Raw genomic sequence first — 22,475 nt, 5'->3', positions numbered from 1 at the left:
TGTGAATGAAAACAGCCAGGTATGTTCAGGGATAATAAATCCACTGACTGGGTTCAAGGGAAAATTGGGAAGGAGACAGGGAAAGGAATGTGCACACACAGAGGCTGGCCAGTAGATGCAGCCTGTAGGATATAAGTCATATAACTGCAAAGCTTTTCAACACAGAGTAAAACTTTTCTAAGCTATGATTCCTTTCCCTTATCTGCTTCTAGCCCCCTTCTTTTACAGAGCTAATTTCAGTGACAATTCTAGCATATCAAGCTCTCAAAGTCTAATTTTTTTGTGCTAAGAGCCAACATCAGACAAAAAGGCATGTGCCCCCAAGTGAATCTTTCCCCACTTTGTGCTCTGTTGCTCTCTCCGGGAAACCTTAATTACTAAATGTCTCTGCCCACAAGCGAGGTAAATGCCTCGGATCTGTTCTTAGCATTGAGAGGATTCTGGTGTCCTGTTTTAGGCCAGAAGCTGACAGCACCATGGAAACCTTCCAGTCATAACTCAGGAAGGGTTCTTGAACCAGATGCGGAGAAAAAGAATGTTCATTTATTCATTACTTTTGTCATGAAGCTATCTGCCTTTTTGGTTGTCTCATGCAGAATGCATGTTATCACATGAAGGGATGGAGATTGCAGGATCTACTGAGCACACAGCCTCTCTGGTCCTGTGGCCTAGACAAGGCAAGATTCGCCTTTGATTTGGACTGGAAAGATTAACAAGGAGATGAAGCTTTCTGAGAAAGTTTGAAGACAGAGGCTGTTCTTTCTCTTTCTTGTTCACCCTATGGAAGGCTGCCCATGGAACTGCACAGGATGAGAGCTCATAATTATCTGAGAAACAAGGCAAGGGCTTTTATTGCTAGAATACAAACCACCTGACCCATGATCTCAGGCTACTTTTCGGGACTCCCAAAAGACCATTTTCACTGTCTGCATGTTTCTCTTTGTACCAGAGGAAGCAAGTTTTGCCAAAGAACGCAGAGCAAAATATATGACTGCTGATTCATTAAGCTAATCTGAGGCCTCCCTGGAGCATTTTCAGGCTTAAAATTTACACTACTAAACCTGGTCTCCTCCAGTTAATGTGTCTGATTCCCCTGAACATTTTATATAATGAGCCTCTGGATTTGTTCTCCCCAAAGCAAATTAAAGCCAGTGTGGCTGCAAGAAATCAAACTATGTGGATAATAATAATAATAATAACAATAATAATAATAATAAAATATTAGCACTACGCTATGTACAGCATCACCACCTCTTGTATCCCACCATCCTCCAAGTGTACCACAGGGCCCATGGAAGGAAAATGTAAACTCTGTACCAAATAATAAATACAGTGCATTCTTGATTATCTGAGTGAATGTTTCAAGGATGAAATCACACTATACTGAACGTCATAGAAGATTCCGGTGGTAAGAGTTGCAACAAAACTTTGCCCAAAAGGGTATGTGGCTAGAGACTTTATTTTCATTCTTCAGTAGGTGGAAATGTGAAGAAATCACAATTCTTTAATAAATTCAAAGGGTTTAAAATGAGCAAACGAAAGATCAAGTGCTCATGCACTGGCTTTTACAATTGACTCCTTGTCTCAAAAGCTTTTCTATGTATAAACTTTCCATTGAAGAAATATTTGAGAAGGAAACAAGGCCAGGCAGCAGGGAAGCTCTTTCCAGAAACTCCTGCCAACAATAGATGATATTACCTTTTGTAACTGACCTATTCTAAGTTTCCTTAGACACTCTAAGCAATTAGATTTTTTTCCACTGCAGTGATTGATGCCTTTTGATTCACCAAAGATGACATTAAAGAGAGTTAAACTTATACTTTGTGTTGCTTTAATGAGATGTGCAGTTTTTCTTCTGTGAACTAAAGCTTCAGAGGCTGTGCTATGCACTGAAAAGAGCTCTGGTTTAGATGCGAATGGAACCGGCTTTGAATTCTGGTCTCTACTATCTACAATCTGAGTAACTCTTAGAAAGCAGTTTAACTTTTGTGGGTCTCACTGTCCTCATTTGCAAACTAGGACTAAGCATCCCACTGTTGGTGTTTGATTGCTGATGTAAGAGTCTGTCTGACTTAGCATAGATCAGCATTCAGTCACATCATCTCCATAAATACCATCTGAAACTGGAAGGCATTAGATAGGCAGATCATCCAATGTCCAACATAGTGTGTTTGATATGGACAATAGCAGGATACCTATCTACTATTTTCCTGGAAGTTCTATTTTTATTAATGCAACCAAAAATCACAATGATTATTTTGGAGAGCCATGCAGCCATGGTTTCATTTTTGCACTCAGTTAAAACTAATAATAATAACTATTGTAGTAGTAGAAGTAGCAGTAGTAATAACTACCACTGATTAAATTCTTATAGTAGACCAAGTACTGTATTAAATGCTTTATGTACATTAACAGTTAATACTACTACTAATAACAGCTCTCACCTAGACCATCGTGCTCATGGCCAGACACCCAAATAGTAGCTCCTGTATAAGAAACAACATGCTTTATGCTTATAGACCTCATCTTGCTTAATCTTCACAATGACCCTATGAAATAGGTACTATCACATCTCATTTTAAAAATGAGAAAACTGGGGCTTCAGAAGTTTGCACAACTTGTCCAAGATCCCCTGGTAGGAAGGGGAAGAGTCAAATCCTTTCTCATTCCAAACTTCTCAATACACCAAAGAGCATACTTTTACACCCTGTTTGTATTTTTCATATTAGCTGTTGTCCAGTTATAAAGGACATAAAGCTGTTGTCTGACATATAAAGGAGCAGAAGTACTCTCTCTTTGTTACTGCAAAGTTGAATTCTTGAATTTAAATGCATTTGTTCTTACTCTTCATGGACTCTTCTCATTACATGGATTCATTTTTCCAGCATGTTGAGATTCTATTTCCAACCCCCACCGTCAAAGTCAGAACTATCAGGCACACTCTCACTGTCACCCTCCTGTGTTGTGCACTTTAGGCTCTCAAAAATAAAGCACATTTATTTTTGGTGTCTTCATTTGAGCTAATGATAAAATATTAGATAGACATGGGCTAAGTGTGGAACTCTGATTAAATGTAGGTTTTCTTTTGTGCCTTCTGAAATCAGATGGTAAAGGGCTTGGGATTATCTGCTACTTTGAATCACAGTTATACCTCCTCCCTACCATAAGAACAGAGCAGTATCTCGTGTGACATTTCTGTAGCACACTGTCTTCTCGACCACTGCATTCAGCGTTAGCCTGACCCAGATCTGTGAACAAAGGACCTGCTGATGGTAATGGTATGGCACACTGAAGAACTCATCTGTGTGTTTTGTTATTTTGCTGTGGTGAAATGATACAAAAGCGTATGCTGAAGAATCAATATCTTGGAAACTAATAATTCATTCCTACCCACCATGAGTTCTGAACTGATAGCTCCAGAACCTCTTATCTATACTTAAAATACTCTGCCAATCTATTCAGACTATTAGAGAGTCAAACAGAAATTTCCAATAGCGTTATGTTGCAGGAGAGTCAGGACCAGTACAATCTCTTAAATATATGTTGACTATTACTTTCCATCGTGCACCCAAATAAACAGTTTACATTTAGAAATGATTTTAATTAACTTCCTTTTAATAACAGAGGTGGTATGTGGCAGATTGGAGAATGGCTCATGTATAAAATTGTCTATGCCATATTGAGAATTTTTTTTTTCTCTTTAGGCAGTTGTTATCATGCTCAATTTCAGAGTTGTAATCAATGGGAAACAACTTTGCACAGGTTTATAGGGGAGGCATTAAAATTTTTTATTAAGAGCGGGGTGCCTGGGTGGCTTAGTCGGTAAAGCGTCCGACTTTCACTTAGGTCATGATCTCGTGGTTCGTGGGTTCGAGCCCCACATCAGGCTCTGTGCTGACTGCCAGCTCAGAGCCTGGAGACTATTTCGGAGTCTGTGTCTCCCTCTCTCTCTGAGCCTCCCCTGCTCACGCTGTCTCTCTCTCTCTCCTAGAAATAAATAAAAATATTTTTTTAAAAATTTGTATTAAGAGCATGAACCTAAGTTTGGGTTTGCCTCTTGGTTGTCTTTTGATTTTATTACTGTTCAACTTGTAGGACTTTGGGCAAACTATTTAATTGTTCTCAGCCTCAGTTCCCCCACACTTGAAATAAGGCTGCCTTCTTCTGAGGATGGTGATGAAAAGTCAGGGGAGAAAGCACAGAGCCTGGTAATGTTGTTTTCACATGCTGGGAGAGATGGTCTCCAGAGGTTCTTCTTGAAAAAGATCATGGGGCAGAAGGAAGCACAGGTTCATCTTTAATTTACAGTTGAGACTAGGGGGTGACACTCAAACTCACAGAGCTCGAAAGTGGTGAGCCTTAGCACTTGATTTCCTTTTTTGTTTTCTTTTTGATTTGTTTTTTACTTGAGAGAAAGAGAGTGAGAGAGAGAGAGAGAGAGAGAGTCCTGAGCAGGATCCATGCTCAGCACAGAGCCTGATGTGGGGCTCATTCACATGACCCTGGGATCACCACCTGAGCTGAAATCAAGTTTTGGATGCTCAACCAACTGAACCATCCAGGTGCCCTTTGAATCCCTTCTTAGAAGACCTGTGAAAAGACCCTACTGGGACAGGTGGCTTCCAAGAAGCTATACAAATGAATTTTGAACTCGGCACCCCATTCAAAGAGCATAAGGGATGACAGTGCTGAAGGAGCCTCAGAGTCAGAAACGCTGTCTTAGTCAGATCACCCTGGGACTTCAGTGTTATTCTGAGAGTCCACTGAATACTCACGCTACTTTAGCAGGCATGTAAAGGAGCAGGGGAACAACGGGAGATTCCTCATTGCCATAGATAATGAATCCCATTTCGTTCAGTCTCTGTCTGAAGTATCTTGTGTTTTTTGCAAGTTGCCGTACTCTCTGCAATCCTGAAAGGAGACAGGCATGAAATCCATAAATCCCACCAAGAAGAGAGAAGCAAAGGTCAGATTGACTTGGCAAGCATTCCTAAGTCTTTCTGCAAGCCTGCATTGTCAGCTGGGAGGAGGTCAAAATTGGGTGGGTAAATATCTCTTGATGAGCAAGTGTGGGCAGTGATGCCTGAGAACTGCCCTGAGTCTGGAAGACAGGATCCAATGGGGGGATGGTGCTGTTAGGTACTGCTAGCAACTAAAGGCTGGCTAGCTTGTGGGGTGATGAGGGGACAAAGAGAGTGTCTAGCAAGAAGGAAGGAGATGAACTATCATTTATTAAGTACCTACTGTGTATGGACTCTGTTTTAAGTGTGTTAGAGACATTAGCTCAGGGAAAAGGAGTGTGACAAGAAATCACACACACACACACACACACACACACACACACACACACACACCAGTTGTGGTCTCATCTAAGTCTCCAATCAAAGAGCACTTCACCTATCCTGAACTTGAAGGGGTAGCACATCCCTGAGCAAAGATAGGTCCGGCTGAGACCAGAACTGTTTTGTGAGGCATTTGGTAGTGGTAGAGTAATAGAGGGAAGGAAGTAGAGGGAAGCGAAGAAGGGGACCTCTGTTTTCCCAAGCACAAAAAATGACACTGTGGGCTCCAAATTGAAGTCAAGGAAGGTATGTGTGTCCATTTCTAGGTTTTTAGTGCTTCAGCTCAGAAGCTTAGCTTCTGTCCTCCATGTGTGTCCCAGTGAGGATATCACACATATGAGAGGACAAAAGGAATTAAAGAGTGGAAAGAATTCTGAAGACACCTGTCTACTCTATGAAGCAAATGAGAAAAACAGCCAAAACCAGAGTATGTGTGCTCAATACAGAAGACTGAACAGAACTGGATGTTTAAGTCCTCTGGAAATCACTCCAATGTTTGCATCTGATGCAAGGTGGCTGTTGAGCAGGAACAGCTGCTATAGCCCACCTTCATTATGATTGGTCAGGTGTCTATTCAAACTGATCAGAGCTCTTGTTCTATTAGTTGTTCACTATTCTGAACATTACTCCTGGGTATCTTAAACTCTCCAGATGGAAAATGGGTTAAGATGTCACTAAACATGTCAATCATGGTTCTCTAGTTCCTTCTTGGAGAAATGGCCCCAGATTGTGCTTTGACAAAGGGTTGAACAGTAGGCATTTCCTGCTTAGCATCCTTCTTCCATGGGACCATGATGTTCAGGTAGAGTTGGCCCTGACTTTTCTCTTTACTACAAGGGTAGCATGTGATCAAGGACTGGCCAATTGGAATAGTCCATCCCCCTGATTATTGGTTCAACAATGGAATACAACCTGAGCTTATTATCAGTCTTTCAGATATGCTGAAGAAGAGTGTAAGAATGGGGTCATCCTCAAGCTACATGTTTGTCATCATATGGAGGAACTAGGGAAGAGCTTATAGTGTAGTGGGAAGACTGATATTCCATCTAAAAATGATGTAAAATTGCAAACTTAATGAGTACTGTAAAGAATGCTATCTGGTGTTATGAGAATCCATATTAGAGAGATTGGACCAAATCTGAGAAAGCCAATAAATGATAAGTGAGCTGAGTTCAGAAAGGTAGATAAATGTTAACAGGCAAAAAATCATAGGAGAGCACTTCAGGTACAGGAAACACGTACAATGGTCTAGTGGTTTGTAGAAGAAAAGAGTGGTTGAGAACCAGGTAAGATGTAGTTAAATGTGGGGCAAGATAAGGCTGGAGAGATGGGTAGATTGAGAAAAAAGGAGGATAGGGATTGAAGAATACAACATTTCATGGTTGGGAAGAGAATGAACTTAAAAGGGTGACAGAGCAATCAGGGAGAGAAAAGACAAATCAGGAGACAAATTTGTGTTCACTGAATTTTTTTAAACATGGCAGTCAGTGATAACCTTTACTTTGAGGCCCCTGGTTGGGATTTTGGTTTTAAAGAAATAGGTAGCTGCAAGTATGGTTTACTTTAATTTATATATATATATATACTTTTATTTTCCCATCTACCTTCTTCAGAAAGAAAAAGCTAAGCCCTCCACCCCCACATTCCAGATTTGCACTATGAATACAAGTAAGGGATCAGGAGAGGTATAGAATTATTTGTATAAATTTTACTGCATAGACAAAGCCTCCTTGGTGCTTAAAAATGAATTGCTTTGTAACATGCTGAACTGTTTCTTGGAAACTTGCACCTGTACAGAAAGCAACCTATTTGAAGGACAGAACTAGAAATGAGGAGGAGAATATTTGTCTTTACTTAAACAAATTCATCTATACATCAAGACTACGTGTTGAGGGAGGTGAGAGCATAAGAAGTAGGGGGAGGTTGTGGAAGAAGAATGAAAAGAAAAAGAGGGGCTGGAGTAAGACTTGTTTTAAAGAAGATGATTCAAATGAAGGCACATACATACATCCCAGCCATCAAAATGTATTCCATATGGCCTGTCGCCTTGTATGTTTAGCTCTTTTGTTGACTGTTAGCTGCACAATGAATAGATGACTTCATCAGGCTGGGTCTGATGATTCCTAAACGATCCCCCTCAAAGACCAGAAGGATTTCCTGGCCTGGAAGCGCATGAATGACTTAAATTGCTTTTCCCAATGGCATTATCTTTGCACTTGCCCATAATGACTCATCTATCATTGGGCTGCCCAGCTACTTAATTGGCCCCGTCTGTCCCGTTTGCCTTGATTAACCCAAGTAACTGGATCATCAGCTAATGTCATCACTTTACTGCTTCTAGATCCTTTGGAGAGTTGACCGAACAGATCAGAATATTGATCCCAGGGGTAGCTGACTCTTAAGAATTCAGTGTTTTCTTCTTGCTCTGTCTTTTCTATCTTTGAACCATTTAGCACAGCATGGCTAACAAGCCATTATGATACACTTCATGGTCACCATGTTTTCTCATATAGATCACTATTAATGCCTTTGAGGTCCTATGCATTGGCCATGACACAGCTCCTTTCAATTACTCTATTGCTCACTCTTTAAAATTGGAAATATTCTACTTTTATAGGGCCTGGGGGCAGAAAGTAATTTGTATATGTAAAATGTTACTCATCTAGACAGGATGTGGGTGATTTTATTAATTATGCTCTGCTTTGAGATCCTTGCTTGAGGAGTGCTTTGTAAAAGAAGGAGGAAATTTTTTTAAAAAATTTTTATATAGCTTATTTATTTTTGAGACAGAGAGAGACAGAGCATGAGCAGGGGAGGGGCAGAGAGAGAGGGAGACACAGAATCTGAAACAGGCTCTAGGCTCTGAGCTGCCAGCACAGAACCTGATGTGGGGCTCAAACCCATGAACTGTGAGATTATGACCTGAGCAGAAGTTGGACGCTTAACTGACTGAGCCACCCAGGTGACCCAGAGAAGGAGGAAATTTTAGCACTTGTCTTTTTGTACAGAGATGGCCATGCCAGGATGGTGTGGCGTTTGGGCATTGCAGCCACATTCCCTTCCTAACACTCTATGTCTCTAATTCCATAATTTCTGGTTCTTCTTTCACACATCACATAGAAGACAGGGAAAGTCTCTGCTCAGATAAATATGTAAATGAGCTGATCTTTTATGTAGGGTTCTGGGGAGTTTAAAAGAGTGTTTATTTTGCTATATTCTGGGTTCTCTGAAAAAGGAATAGGCTTTGGAGTTAAATGGACTAAAAAAACCAAACTTCACCTGGACAACTTAAGGCCTTAAGAACCTCAGTTTTACCTGTAAAATACAGATAAATAAACTTATCACACAGAAACAGTGGTGGAAATAAAGATTTTAATGCAGAAATATGCTTACTACTGTGCCTGGCATGCAGTAGGTATTTGAAAGGTTAATTACCTTTTTCCATAAGGAACTAGTTCCCAATAACCTCAATGGCACCTCAGAATCATCTGGACAGGTTGGCAAAAATTGCATGCCCAGACTGCACTCCAGACCAATTAAATAAGTATCTACGGAGATGGCTGAGCATGAATTTTGTGTTTTGACAAGGTATAGCCACAGAGACTCAGATGTCTCAGAAATAGCCACCATTACCAGTACAAGCCCAAAGCCATGCGTTTCTGTATTAATAGCCTGATTTGTTCCTCAGCTATGTCTTATTTCTGAGTTGGATGTGGTAAATAAAAGATGGGCACATGTCGTGGCCTCTTGTTTGGCAGGATTACATCACAGCAGTTAATCAGTGTTTGGGTGCTTGTATAGTACGTTTTGTGGGGGTGACCTGCTCCCCTGACAGCTATCTGCTCCAAAGTACTCATTCGGCTTGAGATCAACCCAACTGTCCCCCTCACCCCTCTCATGAGGCTGCATAAAATACGGATGAACTCATCCAGGCGGCTGACCTGTACATTGCCGTTCTACCAATTCAGATATCTAGTTCCGCCAACTTGAAAGATGGGCTAGGTTAACGGAGGCCACAAATACTTTAACCTTCTCTCCAGTGCTGTTAAAACAAAAACAGCTGGGGTAGGGGAAGGAAAACAAATAAAACACAAAGCATCCCACTACAAAGCTTTGCAGTCCCCTAATAAAAACAATCGTCTGTGGTGTTTCCAAAAATATGTTTGGGACAAGTCAATCTCCAGAGGGCCAGAAGGCATCAGACAGTGAAGACTCCCTGAATGACCCATCAAAAGCTAAAGAAGGAAAATTTGTTGTCTGCTGAACCACTGGCATGCAAGAGAGAGAGTGAGAGAGAGAGAGAGAGAGAGGCCTTTCCCTCTGAAAGACTAAGTGGAAGAGGCCGATTTTACAAGCTTGTGAGCCAGCACCGGTGCCACTCTCGATTTTCTGCAGATTTTGCAAGGTCCCTGGCTACCAGATGAAACATGAATATGCCCAGATGCCACATAGTGACTTATTTTGTTATTTCTCAGGTTTAAAAAAATGCACATAAAGGAATAGATGTTGCTCTCCCTCCTTATTTAGCACACCACCATGACTGTCAGAATACAGTCAATGGACTGTCTACAGACAACCTCAAATATACCCTTAGGCAGCATTGCTTGGAAAATGTCCCTTTTTTAGAGATGGGAGGAATGTTTCCATAGAATATTTCTCACAATTTAAGAAGTTGATCTTTCTAAAAAGTTAAACTGATGTTAAAGAATGCCTGAGTGGTCTGAGAAAGACTAATCTCCTTGCTTCTTGCTCCTTCTTTGTCCATTTACCCATGGCTTCTCCCCCTGGCATGGGGGCTGGTGGTACTGGGGACAGACCTTGGAGTCAAGTGTCAGTGTGACAGCAGGAACCCAGCGGTCTGTTATTTTAAGCTCTGGACACCAGACAGGACATTTTGTTTCCAACACACTTAGGGGCAGAGTGATCTCAGGAAAGATCAAGAGGCTATAGAGCAGCAAGAATCATAAGAATCACATTAGCAGTGACAAGCTTCCCAGTGGGATGGGGAAAACTATTTGGAGTGGTTTGCTAAGAGGAACACACATTTTTATCAGGCACTGAAGCTCTCCCTTTTGATGTCCAGATTCCAAGGTTACAGCATGTTTTATAGTCACATACACATGTTCCAATGACTCTTCAGGCCCCTCAGACATACCCCGGAGAATGCATGCAGGAGCAGGGAGGATGGACATTAAAGGTGGACAGCTGTCTGCACAGCCTGATTTCAAGGGCCCCAAGAGGATGCCATTGCCTCCACACCCCTACCCACTGCTCACATATACCGTCAGGAATTTAACTCATAAGGAGAGGTGAGAATGGACGTGTCCTGCACACCTACTATGAGTCAGAAATTGTTTTGGGGGCCCTCTTCACAGATGCAGAAACTGAGGCTGGAACATCATTAATGCATTATCCAGCTGACCCAGAAACTAGCTATACCTCCTGACCTATCAAAGTCTGCTCCTTGGGGAGAAGCTGGTAAATTCATTCCTGGTGAGGTGTGAATTCCATGATTCATGGATTCACACATTTCACAGATGAAAAGCACTCACTAGGTAAAGGGGTCAGGCCAGCAGCTAAGGTGAAGTAGAAGATAAGAACATTCTGAGGCTGTTTGGAAAGAAATGATCTAATGGTAGACAGGGAAGATATCAAATAATAGATAACTGAGAGGAAAAGCCTTAAGACAGATCTAGGCAGAGTTAGTAGGCTTTTTCTATAGTAGTGCTTCAGAATAAATGATAAGATTTAACGTTAATTTGTATTTAAATAGAGATCAGTATCTTAACAAGTCACAAGTTAAGGAATTCTACACATTAAATGGGGTAGTTTGGGAGGCTAGGCACCTTCTGGAAAGTTTGTAAACAGTGATTCCTAAGCACAGGGACACACCAGAGTCTTCTGGGAATATTTCTTTTTCTAGAATATGTACAATAAAGCCCCCCCCCCCCCCCGCCCCCGCCGGGTAGAGATTCTGCTCCAGGAACACTCCCAGGGTAACTGTGTTGTGCAAGTTAAGAACCATTGCTTAAAATCATAACTTACATTGTGGGTGTTGATTCTAGAAAGATACTATGGTTGATCCTAACTGAAGACACCAGAAAGCAATTTTGTCTCAGAGTATTTTGTATTCGGTCGACAGATCTGTATGTAAGTTTCCATCTACCCTTTCCTTTTTGCTATGAAGATGAGCAAGTGACTCATCTCTGAACCTTCACGTACTCATCTGTTAAACAGGTATGGTGGCAATAACTGCTCCACCTATTTCTCAGGACTTTGAGGAGGATGCTATTGAGTGGTCACTGTGTTCAGAGGAGGATTAAATGATGAGTGTATCTACATCTTCAAGGAACCCACAGACTAGACAATTCATGTAAATGTGACAGAAGGTAGAAAATGGAATGTTTCATGGACGAAATGCTCTGGGAGTTTATAGCACAGAGGTAGAAGTGGTAAGTTAACACCGTGTGTTTGGAGGTGGGGGGCACCTGGGAAACGGGTAACTAACTTGCCATAATGTTTACACCACAGTCATGAGAAAGATCCGTGGAGTCACACCACTGATAATGGTGAATGCCACTCTAGGATTTGGAAGGTTTTGATGGGTAATGGAGAGCCATGGCAGCATCACGAGCAGGGCATGCCATGTTCTGAGGGGGTTTAGGCACGTGGATTAGGACGAAAGGAAAAACAGGAAGTGGCAGGACATGTAGGAAGCCAGAGTGGCAGCAAACATCTGAAGTGCGTGAGGAGGTGGGTCAGCAGCTGTTCTGATCTGTGGAAGGAAGGCAAAGGAGGCAGCAAGGGTCAGGTCCCGAGCAACTGGGTTCACGGGATCCCCAAAAAGGCTCTGAGAAACATTGCAAGGGAAAGTGGCCCCCAGGGAGCCCCACTGAGGCAGCTGCCTACATGATTCAAACCTCTGGCTTTCCAAGTGTCTGCTGGGGGTGCACTGGAGAAGCCCCAGAGAGCAGGTGTGGGGAGAAATTGAGGGAAGGCTCAACAGAAGGCTGATAAGACTGCCCTGCCCCCTCCCAACCCCCTCCACTACAACAACGGCATCAAGGCCAAGTGCTCAAGGACTGGGAACCCAACTTCCTGAGTCTTAAATTAGCTCTACTACCTTGGGCAAGGTACTTCATCTTTCTGTATCATGGGCTCTTCACCTATGAAGTGGGAATAGTGACAATGGTAATAATAATAATAAGAGTTATTACATTCTGCTCTGAGGATTAAATATTAAGCACTTAAAAGAGTATCTGGCATACAGTAAGTCCTACATGACTACTGAACAACTTAAAAACTATATCTATTTTATAAAATGGCCTTCCATCTACATTTAATTTGGAAAAAAAAAATCCTGTAGCTTAAAAATATTGAAAACTATTCATTTGAAGCAAAGACTAGGCTGACTGACTGAGATTTGCCCTGTAGGGTTCGGCCCCTGCAATCAATGGAAGTAATGTGCAGCTTTTGCACCCAATCTTGCTGTTCCTGTGCCCTCCTCAGTTTTTTTGTTTTTTGGTTTTTGTTTTTTTGCTTGTTTGTTGTGGTTTTTTTGGGGGCGGGGGTATCTGGGACATGTTCACCAATAGCTTCTTATCCACTAGAATTAAGTGTTCACCGGAATAATTTTCATTGTCAGTATTCAAGTTGAAGCATATGATCACTGGAAATCTATATAAAGCGTTCCTATTTTACAAGAGTAAAATAAATATCACGGACATTAACCAGTGTTTAAGACCTAATTAGGTTAGGGGCGCCTGGGTGGCTCAGTCAGTTAAGCAACCAACTTCAGCTCCGGTCATGATCTTACGGTTTGCGAGTTTGAGCCCTGTGTCAGGCTTGCTGCTGTCAGTGCAGAGCTTGCTTCAGATCTGTTGTTTTTTTCTCTCTCTCTGCACCATCTCCCCCAACTCTCACATGCTCTCTGTCCCTCTCAAGAATAAAATAAAACATTAAAAAAAAACTAATTAAATGAGCCCATAGGAGGGACTGGGCTCTGCTTGAAGAAAGAAATTCGAGGAGAGGCAGATCTGATGTGAAGGGAATTCTCCACTGGTGGCTGAGGTGGAGTGGGCTGTTTGGTAAGGACTGCAAACAGTCTCTAGGAGCGGAGAGGGGCTGGCTGACAGCTGGCAAGGAAATGGGGATCTCCCTCTTGCAACCCCCAAAACTGGATTCCGCCACAAACATGTGAGCTTGGGAGGGGACCCTGAGGTCTAGAAAAGAGGCCAGCTGCAGACACCTTGATTCGGCCTTGTGAGAACCTTGAGCAGAGAACAAACTGCGCCCAGGCTCCTGACCCAAGGAGACTGAGATAATAAATGATGTTGTTTTAAGCTGCTAGATTTGTGGTCATTTGTTATGCAGAAATAGAAAACTAATACATTCATTCTCTCTAGCCCAGAGCCCATGCTGGGACTCTCCAGGCACAAATCCACCTGCTTAATCCTTCCCAGCTGGGGCTGGTATTCTCTGCAACTTGTCCTGACACGAGAGGGACTGGGGCATGGCACCGGCTGCATTTTGGGGGTTTTTGCTCCTTGGCTGAAAATGGCCCAGTGGAAAAACAAAGATCAATGTGGAACAGCAGCTCCCCTTTACCTTCTAAGATGCTACAGCTCAAAATCATGTTCTTTCCTTCTCCTGTTGTGCTGAGCTAACATGGAATTTCATGTGTGTTCCATCACAAACTCCCCCATCTCGGAGTCCAGCCACAATGAGGAGACAAAAGCGAAGAGGAAGCTTCTGCAGGACTCACAGTGTAAAAGGATATCTTGTTTGTGGGGCGGGTGGAAGGAAGTGGCCACATTAACCTTTTGCCCCAGTGCCATCTAAAAGACACACAGATTCTCTTTACGCTCTTGCTAGGGAAATTTTTTAAGGCCTGCAAACAAGTGCGGAATTTAGTGAGCTGCCTGAAACCTCTATCTACCCTTGCCTAACTCTTAAGGTGAAGTAAATGAAGAGGCGGAAGGTCTTGTGAGTCACTTTTGCATAACCAGACTGGCTTCCTCTGCTTGGTGGGATTCAGTTTGCTGGCTCATTCTGTGTTTATTGGATAAACCCACATTGTCCTATGCGCACATAAGCAGCAACAGGGCAGAGAGGCAATGCCTGTCACTTCACTCTCTCACCCCAACCTGAGGTCCACACATACAAAAGGGCCAGGTAGGACTTTTTACCCCCCAGCACAGGTGATTAATCATGATGGAGGCAGCCCCTCAGTTGAAAGCCAGCAGAGCGTAGCGCCTGGCCATCTGTTTTGTATTAGCTGTTGCTGAAACGCCAGTGGCCTGAAACCTTTAGAAAAAGCAGAAAGCCCTGAGTCTCTTGCTCTGCCCCTGTCTGGTCCCCAGTGGGTAGCCAAGCACTTATCTTCAGGAAGCAGCAGCTAATTCTTCCCTCAACAATGCGAGGGGGGGAGGTGGCCTCAGATGGCCATTTCAGGTGGGTTCTCTGTGTACTCCTCTGGCATTCACTGAGGGACTTCCAAGGGACAGAGCTACCAGCATGCTGCTGGATTTGAGGGGAGAAAAGAAACTGTAGGAAAGCTGATTTTCTATCTGCTCTCTGCCCCCTATAGGCACTAAGAAATGGGAGACATTTTAAAGCTGCATGTCTCATTATCAGTTTCCTTGCCCCAACCAGAGTTCTTTTTTGGTTTTCACTGCCTCTTCCTCCCTCCGATGAAGAAACGGAATTCCTGTTGAAGAGTATTAGTAAGAACAGCCCCAGATGAGCTTGATGATGTGGATGGATTAGGGTAGTTTGCAACTCTCACACAGCACTGAAGAAAAGCAACGGCGTATGAGGGGAGTTTGTGAATGAATCTCATGTCAAATACAAACAGTAAGAAAGTGAGAAGGTTCAACTGGAGAACAAACTGCTGTCACCCAGTGTAGTCCTCTCTCTCCCCCTACCCAAGTGCTAAATCTTCCCAGTTAGTCACTCCCATTTTTAAACCTATCAAACTCAAGTGTAAAAATATGTGTGCCCTGTTCCAGAACCCAGGGCAAAGGTCCAAGGTCACAGCTGGAAGGCGCGAGTGCCACTTTCTCCAAGTCCACGTGGGGTTAGAAGCAAGGTCAACACCTTCCCTGCCAATCTCATGATAGAAGTTCACAAATGACCAGGATGAAGGAATTAATCCATACAAAATGATTTAAAGATGAGGCATGCTTGTATTTTCCTGTTCGAATGCATGATATTATAAGCCTCACTCCTTTCCCCCTTTATCTTTAGATCCCTTTATCTCTCCAGAGGGTGGGGGGAAAAAAGGAAAATGATGGAAGTTCATAAATTAATGAAGTTCCTTGAAAGACCTTGCCATTTTATTCCACTCTTTTTCCTAATAATTGAATAAAAAATAGAGTTTAAGCCTTCAGATTTTTTTGTCTTTTTTTTTTTTTTTTTTTTGGCAGATTTCAGATATGGGGCAGCATGAATGATCTGGTGTGAACACCTTCCCCACATGGAGATAACATACTTGAACTAGTGCTTCTCAAAGTAGATGAAATGCCTCAAGTGAAGGTGGGCAGAATCGTATCTTCATATGAACTCAATGTTGACATGAATACTCTAGTTTTATTTCTCTGCCTGCACAGAATTCAGTCACCTTTTGTGATGAGTCACCTTGACCAGTCAACTGCTGGGTGCTGGTATGATGGCCATCAGAGTTTCAATCCTTGTTCAGGACTTAGCCCTCTTTTAGTCGATGGTCCCCAAAGAACCCAAGGATGGCTGTGTGACAGGGTTGGGGTGACTCAAAATGAACCCATCCATTTTAGATAACTAGCCTCAATCAGTTCATGTGTATAAGTTGCATGTTTTAAATTGCAATTTACAATATTCTGTCTCATCACATACCCCATTACGAAAAAAAAAGTCCTACTTGTCTGGGAATTTGTTACTATTTCTAAAATACATTCTTCTCTGTTCTGGCCTCACTTCCAGAGCTGTCCCAACTTCATGCCATTTTAATTTCTCCTGGGGAACATTATGCCCAGGGTCCATTTTCTGTCTCCAAAAGGGGCACAGTATTGGGCAATTTAGCAACTTAATAATGATAATGATCTCGATACCTGCCATGGCCTGGAACTAGGTTCTGTGCAAAAGAAGCAGAAATGGTTGTACTAAAATCCAGACTCCAAGCTCTGAGAGTCCCTATAAAAGGGAAAGAGGTTCATTTTTAGTCCTTTGGATTTTGTTTTTCTTCTTTTCTTAGCTACTTTTATTCCATTCCTGGTCAAGAATTTATTTACTAAGTCAATAGGGAAAGATTGGGAAACTGTCTAGAATATACAGTGTCTTCCTACAGAATACATCCATCAAAAGTCTGGGGAAAGAATGTCCTGGACTGAGGTTAAGTACTGTGGCAAAGACTGGCTAACTCTTCACTGAACCGATTTCCTTCTAGGCAGACAGTTACTTCATTTCCATGGCTCCTTTGTGGTCAGACAAGGTCATGTGGCCAACAGAGTTATGGCCAATAGAATGTGGGCAGGAATGAAATGTGCCTTTCCAGTTATGGCCCATAAAAACATTATATGCACCATGCTCTATTCTCCTTCCCCTGCAGTGGCAAGCTTGGAAGCCATATGTTGAAGCTGGAGAAGCAACAAGATGGAAGGACGCTAGGTTCCTGGAAGAGAACTACCTGTCCAACAGGAACACACAGTTTGGACTTATATGGCCAAAAACCAAATTTCTATTGTGTTAAGTCACTACTTCATTGGGACTTGTCTGCTACAAGAATGAATTACTTTAACTAATACTAGCCTTATAAAACTGTGTATACCATGAAAACTTTCAAGGATTTAAAATCCTATGCCCTTCTACTTTTCATTGGCTATATGGTGTAGAGGGAAACTGTAATTTTTCTGCAGATATTTTAGTTTCTCAGCCTCTCATTACTAGTCACCAAGTAATGTCATGAAAACATGAAGTTTCTTGATTGAAAAAGATCCTAAGTACAAATCATCATTAAGATGGAGGAGGGGAGAGAAGGAGGTCCATCCAGCATATTCAGTGGAAAATGCCATTTGGAATGCCTAAAAATCAACCCACTCTCCTCTATTTTAGATATGTACTTTGCCTCAGACAGAGAGGATTAGCTGGTGACCAGTCCTTGCTGATTACTGTGTATAAAAAAGTCACATGCACTTTTGAGCTTTGGATGTCTCCATAGGAAATGTTAAGTAAGGGATTCGGCTAACTGCTTGGATAATTAAAGGAAAAACTCCATTTTTACTTCTGCTTTTTGGGTAGCATTGGCTAGAATTACTCAGCTTACTCACCTCTGTATTAGATGGTGTCTAGACAAAGTCTTAGTATATGTAATAATATAAACCCATCCGTTTATCAAAAGAATAGAAAAGGAACTCTAGATTTTGGTCCATACATGTACTTATCAAGGAAGTGATTCTAATTCCAGTATTTGAACTAAAGTAATTCTATAGGTAACTTACAAAGAAACAATATCATAATAAGTGGTGATTAGATTCTAAATCTTGTCCAGGAAATCTGCTTAGCCCCAAATCTAGTCATTCAATATTCATTCATCTACATATTTGATCCTTAAGGCACAGTTAACTAACCAATCACTAACTGCTTGGAGGGCTGGGTTGGGAATGTGTGACTAACATTGGATGAGGCAAACATTGTAGGAGATGGAGGAAGGAAGGAATATTTTCTGACTCCAGTCATTGAGATAGGGCTTAGAAGGCTAAATAGGGGTTAGGAAGTAAAGAGTGAATATAAGTGGGTGGTAGGGAGAGATGGGAGAGATGAAGGCCTTCCAGAGAAAGGAAACATCATGAACATGCGTAAGGAAGATACCAATGCCCGGTGAATAGTTGATGGGATATGGCCAAAGCTTACACTGAATGGGGTCATTCATTCAGTCAACATGTATTGCTTGGGGTTGGGGACTGTGTCCTTGTCCTCACAGCATTTGTATTCTCCTGAGGGAGACAGACGATAACCAAGGAAGCAAGTATATAATTCCAGTTGGTGATAAGTGCTGCGAAGAAACATGGTGCAGCACAGGGGTGTAGAAGAGGGTGATATATTTTTTAAATACTTATTTTATTTTTGAGAGAAAGAGAGCACGAGCAGGGTAAGGGCAGAGGGAGAGGGAGACAGAGAATCCAAAGCAGGCTCCAGGCTCTGAGCTGCCAGCACAGCTTGAAAATGAGAGGCTTGAAATCACCAGCCGTGAGATCATGACCCAAGCCAAAGTCGGACACCCAACTGACTGAGCACCCAGGCACCCCAAAGAGGGTGATATTGTAGAAAGGGTGGTTAGGAGAGATCCCTCTGGGTTGGTGGCAGGAGTTAGAAATGTCACTCCAGCATGAAGCCCCATGTCAAGACCCTAAGTATGGTTCTGAGCCTGTTCTGAGAGATGAGCTGGAATGGCAGAAAGCACAAGAGCGTTTGTTTCTGGGATCAGGAGAAAGGAAGGTCTTATATGGTGTTTGAGGGATCAGCATGAGGAAATGTGGCAAGTCTCTGGAGAATCAGAGAAAGCCCCAGTTGTTTTCTTTCATTTTGAAGATAGATTTGTTTTTCAGGATAAGACAAATTTTATCAGTGACAATTTTTGACTTATCTGTGATTTTGAACACAATCTAAACTTGTTCAACTAACAGTATATGCTCCATTTACATTAGCTGTTCCTTTTTGCATAGACACCAGTCATCTTTAGCCCCTCAGATATTCTCAATGAATAGAACTGGAGATTTTGCAACCTCCAGAAGGGACGGAAGACTCAATTTTAATTTTATAGTAAACAATGTCACCATTAAATAGTGCCACTACAATATAACCAAATGTAGGGGCACCTGAGTGGCTCAATCAGTTAAGCATCCAATTGCAGCTCAGGTCATGATCTCATGGTTTGTGAGTTTGAGCCCTGCATTGGGCTGTGCTCTCTTCTGTCAGCACAGAGCCCACTTTGGATCCTCTGTCCCCTGTACACCCCGTCCCTTCCCTGCTCTCTCTCCCTTTCAAAAATAAGGAAACATTAAAAAATATAACCACATGTAGATTTAAAGGACATCCCCTCCTCATTTCAGGCATGGAGAGCCTCTGCATCCCAGAGGCTGATACTCAGTGGGAAAAAGGAGAGTGATTCCACTAACTGAGAACCTTCATTCCCCAACCCTGCCAAAGGCAGCGTGGGATGTGCAAACAGAGTTCTGAGGCCCAGGTAAGGACTTCATCACATGTGGAATGTTTTGAATACTTCCCAAGTCATGCAGGAAATAAAAATCTCAGAAAGATTTAGTGTCAGGAAGCCCTCTTTTGGGGAGCGTGTCTATTTAATACTTCCTCCTCAAATCCTGGGCCCATCACAGTTTTGATTTGCCAATGGGCAAAGGAAGCCAGCTTGAGGAAGAATTTCCTGTACTGGCACAATGGCTGGGGGTATTTAGTTTTCATTTGCAGACTCAGTGTCCCCATCCTTCCTTAGCCTTATAGCTCAAATTCACCAAAACCTAGGTTTCCATACTGTTAGGCTTGTTAAGCTTTTTCTTCACATGGAAAGTGGAGAATTGAGGTAATTATCTTGATAATATCTAAGTTTGATCAGTAGTATCTAAGAAAGGATATGAGTAATACTGTGGCTATCTGTGTTGTCTTTTTGTAGCAATAATCTCTGTATACTACATTCAGACAACATTAGATTAGGAGTGTCTGGATGGCTCAGTCGGTTGAGCGTCTAACTCTTGATCTCAGCTCAGGTCATGATATCATGGCTCATGAGTTAGAGCCCCACAATGTGATCTGTGCTGTCTGCTTGGAATTCTGTCTCTCCCTCTCTTTGCCCCTTTCCTCTTTCCTGCAGGTGTGTGTGTGTGTGTGTGTGTGTGTGTGTGTGTGCATTTGTGTGTTCTCTCTTTCGCTCAAAATAAATAAACTTAAAAAATTTAGAGAACATATTAAATTCAAAAGATAAAACACCCTGTTGTTGAGGGGCACCTTGGTGGCTCAGTTGGTTAAGCGTCTGACTTTGGGTAAGGTCATAATCTAAAGATTCATGGGTTTGAGCCATGAATGTTTATTTTTGAGAGACAGACAGAGCACGAGCAGGGAAGGGGCAAAGAGAGGGAGACACACAGAATCTGAAGCAGGCTCCGGGCTCCAACCTGTCAGCACAGAGCCCGACTCAGGGCGGAACTCACAAACCACAAGATCATGACCTGAGCCGAAGTGAGACACTTAACTAACTGAGCCACCCAGGTGCCCCTTATTATTTCATCTTTATTTTACTTTTAGATTTTCCTCTACCTACACAATATCCAGACACATCCCCCACTCTCCCAAAACTCCCTGTTTAAGAGCATGAAGGGACAGGTATGACTTTGAAGAAAAAAAGAGAATTTCATTTTCCTTAACTTTATTGTATAAGCATAGGATATTTTATTAACAATAGTAAAGTTGTCATCTACTGAAACCAGATATTATACATTAGGAATTGGAGTTCTGTATTTATTTTCTTTTATAAGTAAATTTTCCCTACTGCTTTCATTTCTAGGGATACTACTGGCCACTCAATTATAAACATCAAAAATTTCCATGCATATGTTAGCAAAAAGAGATTTTGTGATTCAAAAATTGGTGACCATCTCAACAGCCTAGCCATGAAGAACCAGCAGGGAGAAAGATGGTTAAATGATGGATAATATGATTTTTCCACAAGCCATTTTGGTGAAATAAGAACTGAGTTAGCCAATGGAGTGATTCAAATTTAAGTACTGACTTGTTAATTATAGCTAGAATTGTTCCAAAACTATTCCTGTCTCTGGCTAAGTTTTGTATCTAAAAAATTGTGTGTTCCACACAAAATTAAAAATATTACATGTCCAGATTAAACTTGGATATTCAGACAAATGGGTCCATAGGCTGAAGTTTGGCAAGGAGGCAATAAGCTTGAAAAGATATATAATTGCTATTTCATCCTGATGTGAAATTGAAAGTATTACAAAATCTTAGTATCTAATAGTCAATAGATATATCAGATTGAGTAGACCATGTTTATATAAAAAAGTGCCAATATCATTTCAACACCATGTCATTAAATTGAAACAATCACAGCAGGAAAATAAGGAGCCAACAGGAGGCTGATAATTATAGTGAAAAGTCAAGCAGACCCCAAGTATTTATAGGAAAAGCCATTCTTCCCAAGTTATGAATATGAAATACTTTGTCATAATTTATTTTAACTTAGTAAACTTCATTTTTCATAATTTAATTTAAACTTAGCAGTTGCCCATTGGGGATTTCCTTTCTCGCCAATTGGATTCCACCTATTGAAGGTGCAACTAAAGAACTGAAGTAATTATTACACCCTGTCCAAATCCAAGAGACACGAGTTATTAGAGAAACGGCTGTCTCTCTGTCAGATATATACTATCAAATCAAATAATATAATCAGTATTGAGATCATGAGCTCTTAATGACTTTTTGTGCTTCAAAAAGTTATATGGAAGCACAGATTTAAGGGAGAGGCTGTTGTGTGCGCAAGAATGTCATTAGGACACAAAGCCTTGGCTATCAGGCACTAATGGATTGTGGATTTCTTATGAATAGAAACCATCATCTTCATATTACTAGTGGTAAGCACAGCACCTGATACATAGTGGGCTTCCAAAACATATTCTCCTAGTTGAATTAAAAAGAAATGTGCTAAGCCCCAAATGTGCATTGGTCATAATACAGATGCTGACAAAATATCTGTTCTGGGCCATCTTTTCATCAAAATATTCAAGCAGAATCTTTGAATACTTAATATCGACCATCTCAGTACTGAACTTGCTCACCATAGTCAGCCTTTTTCTTGGGATTCTTGTCCTATGTCTATACCTAGCTTTGCTCATTACATTTATATGCTAATTATAATGTCACCAATGTCTGAAAAAGTTGCCTATGTGTCGCCAGTCATCACTTCACGTTTCATGGAGTGATGGGAGAATCCGATGGGAGGGAGAAAATGACTACAGATCATCATACAGCTGTGATTCTCAAAGTTTGATCCCTGGGGCCACAGTGTCAGTGTCGCCTGGGAGCTTGTGAGACGTGCAACAAGCATTTCTGAGTCAGAACCTGTCGGCAATCTGTTTT

General features: G+C 41.8%; 1 protein-coding gene across 1 annotated transcript in view; it reads right to left on the bottom strand.

Moving 5' to 3' along the window:
• Window positions 1-22,475, bottom strand: part of SPTLC3 (serine palmitoyltransferase long chain base subunit 3) — a gene marked incomplete at its 5' end in the record, with an annotated part of 69,963 nt that overhangs the window by 6,385 nt on the left and 41,103 nt on the right. The window contains one exon of the mRNA XM_039223310.1: window positions 4,776-4,911. Within this exon, the coding sequence (XP_039079241.1) occupies window positions 4,776-4,911 (136 nt within the window). The remainder of the gene's footprint in view (window positions 1-4,775; window positions 4,912-22,475) is intronic.

This window comes from Hyaena hyaena, unplaced genomic scaffold (genome assembly GCF_003009895.1).
Source record: "Hyaena hyaena isolate Hyena2069 unplaced genomic scaffold, ASM300989v1 scaffold_1317, whole genome shotgun sequence".
Lineage (NCBI taxonomy): Eukaryota > Metazoa > Chordata > Mammalia > Carnivora > Hyaenidae > Hyaena > Hyaena hyaena.
Note: the sequence above shows the minus strand (reverse complement) of the source record. Positions and strands in the feature narration are given on the sequence as shown.